Below are 10,653 nucleotides of genomic sequence, written 5' to 3'. Positions count from 1 at the left end.
TTTGAACCCTCGCCCAATGAAGTTTACATTAATTCTAGCCTGTCTGAATACTCTTCAAAGCAAAGGAAGTGCATTAGGGGATCATACATTAATTAAATTTAATTTAATTCCATGAAATAGGTAGTGCTTCAAAAATAGTGATTAACAAAGACACGCGTAATATAAAAGATTAAGTTTATTTTCCAAATCCTTAACATCGAGACGCTGGCATGACATCTTACTAAGCATGCGCAATGTGTATATATTTATAAGCTACTGCTAACAGCTGATATAACTAAATCTTTAAACACATCATTATTGTGCACAAATATCTGACATTTTCTTATTTTGATACAACTTTCATTTCTTTATAAAGATTGATTTTATCCTAATATACGTTTACAATCAAACTAGGCATGCAGAAAAAGACATCAGATGCAATTCAGTAAAGGAAATAGGCTTAGAACCACAAGCGCTACAAACAATCTATATATGTAATAACTGGCACATATCATATCACAAATTCGTCAAGAACTATCAGGTCTAGTGAAAGCAATAAATACGTAAGTACAATAAATGTTGTTTTTATCACGCTACTACATTCCTTGGATTTTTCTGAGGTGCTTTGATACTTGAAGGTGTTCCGTTAAATCCATAAAAGGAAATCACTTATGTTTTTACACTTAACACTTAAACATTTTTCAACTTTCTACGAATTTCTGAGACGGAATCGATGTTTCTGATAAGATCGGCTGCTTTCTCCGCAATCATGATCGTTGGGGCGTTTGTGTTACCGGAAGTTACTTTTGGCATCACAGAGGCGTCTGCTACTCGTAAACCTTGGATACCTTTTACCCTTTAAAATAAAAGATTATTAGAAAGTGAATAAATGTTATGTCTAAAAATAACATAGAGAGCAGACTGTTAATACTTTATCTTAAAAGCCCCTGAAATGCTATCATTTTTGACTGTTTTCTCAAAAACTTTTTTTATTTTTGGTATCTTGTGTTACATTTTTCAAAAAGATATTTATTTCCTAAAGAGTCAACATACCACTTTGTTTATATTTTGCTAACTTTACGTCACATTACTGCACGTTAACCTACCTACTTTCTTAGCAAACATGTTCTAAATCCATTATTATAACATTATTGAACACATGTTTGGCCAAACAATTTTATTTTTTAGGGGGGAGGTAGGGGGGAGGCAAAATATACCTTTTATCATGGCGGTTCGGTAGAACATTAATCACTAACAATTTATATATTTTGTGACAATATTGAAAAAGAAAGCAGATTTCGCAAAATACATCTGAACATATATAAACAGTTCTAATATCAAGACATTTTAATGAATTTGAGTTCAATCAAATTTACGGGTACATTAATTATTTCACAGGAATAGACAATACCTGAGTTTATTATCAACAACTGTTGTCGGGTCTTCCGTTCTACCCATTTTACAAGTAGATGTTGGGTGGTACATTGTAGTTCCAAAATGCCTGATGATACATTCAATGTAAGAGTCAGAAAGAAACCCGTGATGTGCACACTTTGGATATGCCCTGTTTTTGTCTTCAATATTCACTCCAATACTCCTCATTGCTTTTGTTTTAAGAAGTCGAATAGTTTCTTTTATTCCTATTAAAGATAAATATTTGCAAAATATAATAATTTCAAGGTTAATATTCATAATAAAACGTGGTTATTTTTTTTTTTGAATGTGAATTAAAATTAAAAATAGTTTGGTATAACAAGATCAGTGTCTTTTAATAGTTACAGCTAAAAGGTATTTTTATTCGTGTTGAATTATAAAGGCTTATATAGTTTACTGACTCGATTAACTAACTCATTCCATTGTGAACAAAACTGATCAGTTTTAGCAATTGCAATAATTTACTTGTACAATTTCTATGTTTCAATACTGAACTGAAGATACTGCTTGTTCACCAACCTTTAATAAGCATTTTAATGTCGTTTGGATGCTGGAGGTAGTTTGGAATGATTATCGGGACTCCAAATGGGTCGCTTTTATTAAGTTTAATTTCACCACGACTTCTTGGATGTAAATCAGTAACAGCGACAGAAAATCCTAGCTTCCCATCGCTGCTTTCTTTTAAACTATCGAGGTACTCCCAAGTCTATAAAGTAATTATGGCAGTATTAAAGGTGCGGTGTCTTAGAAAAAAACTTAACTATGATTCATGGTCATTAAAGCGTATACAAAGATAGCAAGCATAAACCATACAGCCATTATGATTCATATAATTATTAAGGAAATAATGTTTCACAAAAAGAACTCATTTAAACTCATATTCAAATTTAAGTATATCATTTGTTTTAATGCATGTTTTATATCAAATTTGTTTAGCCTGCTTTTGCGTTTTATTCAGTGGTTTGAGCACATTATCTATGCTTGAAACACCCTACGTGAGAAAAACGTGAGTAACATTACACTTTTTAATTTCATGTTTTACACCTTGACAAGTCGAACCGCCTTACTTTCGTTATATTGCAAATGAGAAACATTGGAGATATACATATCACCTCATCATTGAAGGTCAGCAACTGTTTTACTTCATCGTCACTATTTTCTACCAACAGGGGTACGAAGTGTACCTGTACGTCCGGTTGACCAGGTCTGATCTTTCTTATTTCATCATCAAGTTGAAAGAACGCTAAATCTTTAAGAATGCCAGTGTTCCGAAGCCAACCTTAATATAAACGCTGATGTTAAAACATGACATATTATTAACTAAGAAATATTATTTTATTTTATGCTTTCGTGTGGATTACTAACTTATCCGTGAAAATTGCATTTGATTATTTCAAAGTGAGATTATTAAAATATAATTGCACACTTTCAAGAGTTTTCCAATGTGGTACCTCACTTTTAATTTTGCTTACAATTCCGACATTATCAGGGCTGTTAAGAGCAAGCAAATCACAAATTGATAAATAATTAAAATTTCAAACCAAACGTAATAAAAAAACTTGAATTAATTCAATTTACCAATCACCAAATATCGACTCTATATTTTAATTTCATTTTAACCCTATGAAAATGACACTTCTTCTCTCATGCAAAACTGCTCTTCATGACATTAATGCATTTAATTATATTTCATCTCGTGAAATTCAAAAACAGTAAGATATTAAAGCTCACTTGATGAAATAAAATTTCATTTTACTCAAAAACAAACAATATCTTCTATATAAACTGCAAATTTTGAAAAACATATCTTGATAAATTCTCATTGAGAGGATGGAAATGTGTTCAAATCACATTGACAATGTCACATTAATTTGATCAAAGTTTTTGACACTTATTGCAGAACTTCAGAAATAACAGAGCATAAATAACCTTTTCCATTCCATAGGTACTCTAGAATACTAGACAGCAGAGAAATCTTTGAATTTGAAAAGAGATCAGTTGTGTTTGTAGTACACGATAAGCCAACATAGAGGTGATCTTGTAAGTTTTGTCCGACTAGTAAGTCAGCAATAACTTTGATCTAAAATTAAAAGAAAAAGTTATGTTCGATAAAAAGTATAATATAATCATATCATAATTAACACACTACTTCAGTTTTGGTCAATTTTATATCAGACAGATTTCTGTTTCCAGTTACTTTTTATAAAATGTTTTAAAATTACTGCCATGTGAGTGGAAATGGAGGTTTTGTTTATCTATTTCACTACATAAATATGAATTAAGAAGAAGATGGTTCAGTTGAGACAGACCCTGAATCACTTACCCCGATATCTTCTAAATGCGTTTTCGGACCAATACCAGACAACATGAGAATCTGTGGGGACATTACAGTACCGGCTGACAAAATAACTTCTTTCCTTGCCTTCACTGTCAATGTCTCGTTATTTTTTATCACAGACACACCAATTGCTCTCTTGTTTTCTATAAGAACCTGGGATCAAAAAGTTATCATAATGAAAATCAGTTATCTGCATATTTTAATAAAGATATGAGACTGAATCAGTGATAAACAATGCAAACTTAGTTCTAAAGCCAGTCTTATTAAAACTACATGCTAACTGACGCTCCACTACATTTTGCTTCGTAGTGTGGAGTAAAGGAGTGAAACCCAGGATCTGATATTAATGTGATTAGTTCTAAAGCTTATTCATTCTATGAAAGAAAATAAAAAAGAAGAACTAATTAAACATTTTTTTTCTAGCAGATAATAAAAAGTAAATATAACCTTTTGAACATGTGAATGTAATGATATATGTAGATTGTTTCTATACATGACTGGCCAGATAAAACTTCTTGATGTACTCGCACGAAGTCCGTTCGCTGTAACCGTTCCTTGTATGTGACATATACCTAAAATTGTACCAGTGCGTTTTGTAAAATAATGTAATTCGCTTCTACTTTAAATACCTTAAAAATACAGACAAACAAAATAAAGACGATAGATTGAGAAATATGTCGTTGGTCAGTTAAAATTACCGTTGACAGAACACTTTATTATTTTTATTGTTCCTGAGTATTTTCCTAGTTCCAAAGGTTATTTTAGAAGCAAAATCTTAGATGTCACACGTCTTGTGATAAGCTTTTTGTGATGTCAAGTTGTGCAAAATGGAAATATGTATTTTACATTTCAATAACAAAAATAATATCAAATGATATTTTCCCATTAAGAATATGATTTAAACAGTTCCCAACAAGGATTCAAATCTGGAAAAAAGATGATCCCTCGGAAACATTAATCACAACAAAATTGCATGAATATTGCAGACTCGGTTTGATTTAGTCTGTACATGAGGGATAATGAAGTGCAACTCAACAATCATTTAAGGCGTACACGCCTATTAAATTTAATAAATAGATGTATCCCTTTATGCAAGAGAACCGAGACTGATTTTAATTTCATGTACTATTGGTAGAAGTTATCTGTCATTTCAGACATAATTTTTACAAAATATCTTATTTTACAAAGAATCGTGTGTTTGGTGTACACATTTATATACGTTTTTAATTTCAGGCTTATGACAAAGAATTTGACTATACTTTTCTTTATCGGCACAATAAGTTCGGAAACCTCAACAACATATAGATCTAAACTTAATTTCAGATTCCCAAGTCAGTACTTACCTATCATGTCAGCACCGTTGCAATCTTTTGTCATATATCCTATCTCTGCTCCAGCCTCAGATATTGTGTCAGATAATGACGTAATGTTGTTGTAAGTTATTGGCAACATACCTCCCGTATTATGATATTCTATAATAATTATAATTAAAATATAATTTTATTATGTATTTATAAAACGAAAACGGCCAAAATATTATAATGACAGTTCGTAAATGATTGTGTAACATTTAAACATTTAAACAAACATGAAATGCATGACGCTCATTCACACATCTTTTACTTGTTTAGCACATTTAGAGTGAATCAGAACTTAAAAACAACATATCGACATTAGGACAAAATAGTATTGCATTTTGATATTGATTCCCCTTTCTATATAAATCAATTATATCTTGTTCAAAATAATAGTCTTCCTTACTATTTTTTAAGCACATTTTATAGTACTTTTACTGTCATCATATCCTACTATTGTAAAACGTAAAACTTACTTGAATCTTTTAGATCATCAATAAGAATATCTTCTGATTTAAGGAAGTATGGTAGAACATCATCATATGCCCAGCCTTCACACCCCATGGACGCCCACTCATCAAAATCATGTCTACTGCCACGAACATAAGCCATACCGTTCAGATTACTGCTTCCGCCTAAACATTTCCCTCGTGGCCAAAATGCTTTCTGCAAAGTGTTTTAAATGTTTTGTCTTGAAATGCGATAATTAAGAGTTCATGTAAAGCAGAAATTAAACAAAAGTAGTTGAATCGGTTTGAGCGTTGCATGTACTTGAGCAATGTAAATTATATGAAAAGCATTTACAGAGAGCACTAGATTGTTTACAATCTAATATGACTTTTAAGAAGTATAAACTTTGCAGATTCCAAATTTAAAATGCAGTCAATTAAACTTTTTTTCTTACTCTAATTTTTAAACGAATTCGAAGATTTCAAATTTTAAGTTGCTACTGTAAAGATTATTGCATCAGTATACTTTCAATTCTTATTGCATGAATTTGTAAATAATATTCTTATATTTAAGTTTATGTTAAAAAAGTAATTAAATCAATCTCTAAGCTTAAAAACTTATTTGGTCATTTGCTAAAGACAAGAACATAACTCTGTGGATTGTTAATAATAGGAAATGTTTACCTCTTCCTTATGACCCAAACAACTGTTATCTTGTTTAACTGTATATAAGTCCCAGTCATATTTAGAATGTTGAAGGAGTGCGTATAAAAATGGGGTAGACAACATTATATCACCCATATCGTCTCCGCCAGCTTCTAGAAGAAGAACCGAGTTTTCCGGATCTTCCGATAACCTTGAGGCAAGCACGGAACCGGCTGATCCTGCCCCAACTGTTATAGTAATTGACAATGAACATTAAAATTGGTTTAGTGAAACATTGTAAGTTTGTTATGTTGAGCTATTTTAGTAACCTGTGTGATTTTATTTAATGATGACTTTTTTCTATTTTAGTTATTGAAATTTACAAGTGTAATGACAACTGAAATATTGTGTTTATTGTTAGGTTATTATGACCCATTTCATAACTTGATTATAATCAACAAGTTGCTAAAATTACATTTAGAAACGACCTTCAGCAAAGCTATTTCTAATGTCTGTTGGCGCTCAATAATCGGTCACCTTCTGTCAGTAGGTCTACAATGACGAGTTCATTATTTCTTATATAGTAAACAAGGTGATTAATTTTAACCAAATCACAATCTCACCGACAATATAGTCATATTCCTCTAAAAGTTTGTCCGCTACTTTCGTCCCTCTCCTCCATGATATTATATAGGTAGACAAAACAGCAAGTAAACCAACAAGAAATATAACAATGTTTCTTCCCATTCTTTTTTATTTGTCCTGAAAATATTATATTTATTTTTTACTTATAATTTTATGTAAAACGTATCATACGGTCAAACTTTGTATTTCATAGTTATATACACAAACTGGCCATAGCTTTCGCAGAAGCCGTGGGTCCGTCGGAGCGGCAGTGAAGTATTCGTCGCAGAAGCGACATAGAAAATGGCCGTATGCTGTTGTCGGTAAGTTTATGACTGAATTTTACTTTATGTTTTAACGTTTTACGGGAAAGACATAGTGATACTGGAGCCAACATATGTATTCTTTCAACTTATTACACGCACACCATGCAATTCATTGAGATTTATGCAAACACTTCTGTACAGTTTGACGAGGGGAGGCCACTTTTGCCGACTAAAAACACGTACAAAAACAACCATATTTTTGAATATTTTGAAATTATAATTGTCTGTTTATAAAATAAATAACCAAAAAATGATAACAACGCAGACGGCAGATTTTTAAAACGACCCTTTATGAACGGTAATAATGGAAACAACGTTTATATACGGTCATATAACCCTGCTAGAAATATTTATATAAAGAATTTATAATAAAGCAAGCTTTTTTTAGAGAAAAAAAAGTGAGATTTCTTGAACTAGGGGTGTAATCGATTTAGTCGATATCTGTGTATCAACGATCTTTGTTATCCTATTCGATATCGATTCCATTTTTTAAATATCGGATATCGAATGCACACATATTTCTAACTTCAGCAAATAGGTTTTATAGTACTGATAGACCAAACGTCAAAATAAAAGCGACATATAAAGTAATTGAAGCCAGAACTAACATATTTCAAACATTTTTTTTTCTAAAACAAAAGCGGAAATCAACACCAGAGTTACCTCCCAGTGTCTCTAACGAATGCTGCCGAATTTCGTTGTAATCTGGCATGTCTGCTAAGTGGGGGGTCAAGACCCCCTAATTCAGATTTTTAAAAGGGGAAAATGCCAAGTAAATTTTTGTTAGTGTTTCTTTGTAAAAATTAGGATTACATATATGAAACTTTGATAATTATTCCGGTTCTAAACACTATAATTTGCCAATTAAACCCCAGCTTACTAATGGAACTGCAAGGACGGGATTTAGCATAATCCGTAATAGCAACAACAAAAGTAAAATTGAAAAGGCTTTAAACATTATATTTACTAGTCATTAGTTGTCATTAAAAGTGATAATGATAAAAAAGAAACAAATTGTTCACTTTTTATAGTTATTTATTTTTTTAACATAACAAATTAAAACATACTTGAAAGCTTAATTTTGCCTTGCAATCGATATATCGCTGTATCGGCGATAATTCATTACCGATATATCGATACAAAAATCCTTGTCGATGACACATTTTCTTTATATATTGACAACAGCCGTTAATATAAAACTATATAAATGTCACGATTATCTAATGAAAAGTGACATAACAAACGTGCAATATTATAAACACATATTTATTCAATAATTTTACTTTTTTTGAAATTAGCTCATTTTAACAGAATGAATAAATTTTCACTCAGTATTTACCTGATTATCATCTATTTCCCGTTTCTTTTAACAACTTAAGATATCATCTACTCAGAGATTCCTGTAACCAAAACTGGTATTTCAAGGAACGAGTTTAACATCAAAAACAGGACAAATATTTCTGTTTACTTCCCCCCCACCCCTACTTATTTATATATTTAAAGCAGAACATCGTATTTCAACAACTTCAAAAATCTGACACACACATCTACTTCCAAGAACAATTCTGTCTAAATAAAATACTTTTATTTGGAGTGTTTGTTATCTTAAACAATGATTTCCACATGATGTGATATCTTCCTTATGCTATTAACATTGAAGTGTTCATTCTAATGTATCTAAATCAACCGCGACATGTTTCTATTGTTAAACGAAAACATCTTGACACTGGAAATAAAATAACAACCAAAAGAGTAATTTTGATTGTTGTTTAATTGTTTAAAGTAGTTAGGCCCTGAAAGTGTTTTCTGTTTCAAGACCAATATGTCAAGTGTCGTTTGAATAGATGAAATAAGTTTTATGAACTTATAATTTTCCTTGAAATTCTCTTCCTTATATATGCGTTTCTACGATAACGTCATTTGACCACTATGTTGGAAATGTCATGTCTCGGCTCAAATGTATTTTTTAACTTGGTATGATGTTAAAATATGATAAAAGAACCATTTCAAGCAAACACAACTTAGAGGTCCCGATTTTATTATTTTACTTTTTATTTGGTGTTATTTCAGGGGCAGATAACTTATACATACGTCTGAAAATCGTTTTCGTTTCTGTTGTTTTTCAGTATACCGGTATTTTTGCACATTCTCTAAAAACAACATTAAATTCCTTGAAATATTTTTGTTACTTTTTAAAGAAAATCATAGGGGGTACTTTAAATTCTTAAAAATGCTATTTTAAACCAGTTTTCTTTGTTAAATGTCACAATTTAAGAAAAAGAAGAAAAAAGCTATATCACAGGCAGGTGTTTACAAAAAGTAATAAATAAAAAACTTTTTCTCAATTAACACTTCCGCTATAAAGCTAAAATTTATATAAATTGGTGTTTTCAGTAAAACAGTGAGTTCTGTAAGTCTTTACGTGTATCTTTTATATGTTTGTATGAGAACCTGGAACTTTTTAAGTCTCAGGATGAACGTGGACTTTTCTATGATTATATCGGTCAAAGGAAGGAAAATTGAAGCGGAACTCGGACATCTATTTGTATTTAAACACGAAATAAACACGTCTCTCTGATGTCAAAGTTAGAAAAGAGTTTTACTCAATTGAAAAGTGCGTTATACCAAGTTAAACCCTCAAAATAGATAGTAATGATATCGAGCCCATTGCACTGCATGGCAATCAAATCCACCGCCGTCTGCTTTGTAATCATTTTTGTCAATTATTTTATAAAACGCCAATAACAATTTCCAAAATATGGTTGCTTTGTCTAAGTGTCATCCATACGATGTGATACAGGCGGTGTATTTAGGAATCGTTTTGCACACATTTGTACCTGTTTTAACCAAAATTCGGCAATAGTGGAGATACATGTATAAAGCTTTAACGGCAAACCATTCAAATTTAAAGGTAAAGGTTACATTGTCAGTAAAAGCTGCAAGAAGTACCTTTACTTTATACCTGAAAACAATGATCTGAGTCCGCGATTCGTCTGTTGCAGATACTGTTAAAAACAAAAGCAACGGTGATTACATTCAAACAGTAAAAATGTTTTCGAACTAAAGGCAGGATTCAAACTTTTTGATTATATCAAAATAAAACATTTACCTTTAACTTGTTACGTCCTATCAACTTTAAATTGTATTTTCGTCATATAGCTATTTCGTTTCAGACGAATATATGACAATAGTAAAACACTTATTGAATATAAGTATTTAAAGCTCAATACGTAATTGAAATGAATCTACATATGTAGACAAGTTTAAATGAACTGTTGAGTTATCATGGAAAATATTTACTCGTTTATCATTCATTTGTTTGAATTAGTATTTATTTATAGGGTAGGATAGAAAAGTGTTTTGCTTGCGTCGGGCGGGAATGTATTTACCACAGGTTGTGCCTGTGTATATAATTTTGTCATGTTATGCTTGAAGTTTAGTGTCGTCTTAATCTAATTTAATCAAATCAAGTAGGCTTCAAATAGTGATTTAAACAGACACGC

General features: G+C 31.1%; 1 protein-coding gene across 1 annotated transcript; it reads right to left on the bottom strand.

Annotated features, from left to right (window-relative positions):
* Positions 1–157: 157 nt before the first annotated feature.
* LOC132716291 (glucose dehydrogenase [FAD, quinone]-like) lies at positions 158–8,640 on the bottom strand. The gene is made up of 12 exons (XM_060699534.1): positions 8,490–8,640; positions 6,824–6,962; positions 6,240–6,448; positions 5,583–5,772; positions 5,095–5,223; positions 4,199–4,323; positions 3,737–3,904; positions 3,343–3,493; positions 2,526–2,692; positions 1,933–2,119; positions 1,391–1,619; positions 158–835 (listed from the first exon to the last, which is right to left on the bottom strand). The coding sequence occupies exons 2-12, from the start codon at positions 6,945–6,947 to the stop codon at positions 670–672; spliced, it is 1,845 nt and encodes a 614-aa protein (XP_060555517.1). The 5' UTR covers positions 6,948–6,962; positions 8,490–8,640; the 3' UTR covers positions 158–669.
* Positions 8,641–10,653: the final 2,013 nt, after the last annotated feature.

The sequence above is a fragment of the Ruditapes philippinarum genome, unplaced genomic scaffold (assembly GCF_026571515.1).
Source record: "Ruditapes philippinarum isolate M1 unplaced genomic scaffold, ASM2657151v2 ctg154_1_1_1_1, whole genome shotgun sequence".
NCBI classification, from domain to species: domain Eukaryota; kingdom Metazoa; phylum Mollusca; class Bivalvia; order Venerida; family Veneridae; genus Ruditapes; species Ruditapes philippinarum.
Note: the sequence above shows the minus strand (reverse complement) of the source record. Positions and strands in the feature narration are given on the sequence as shown.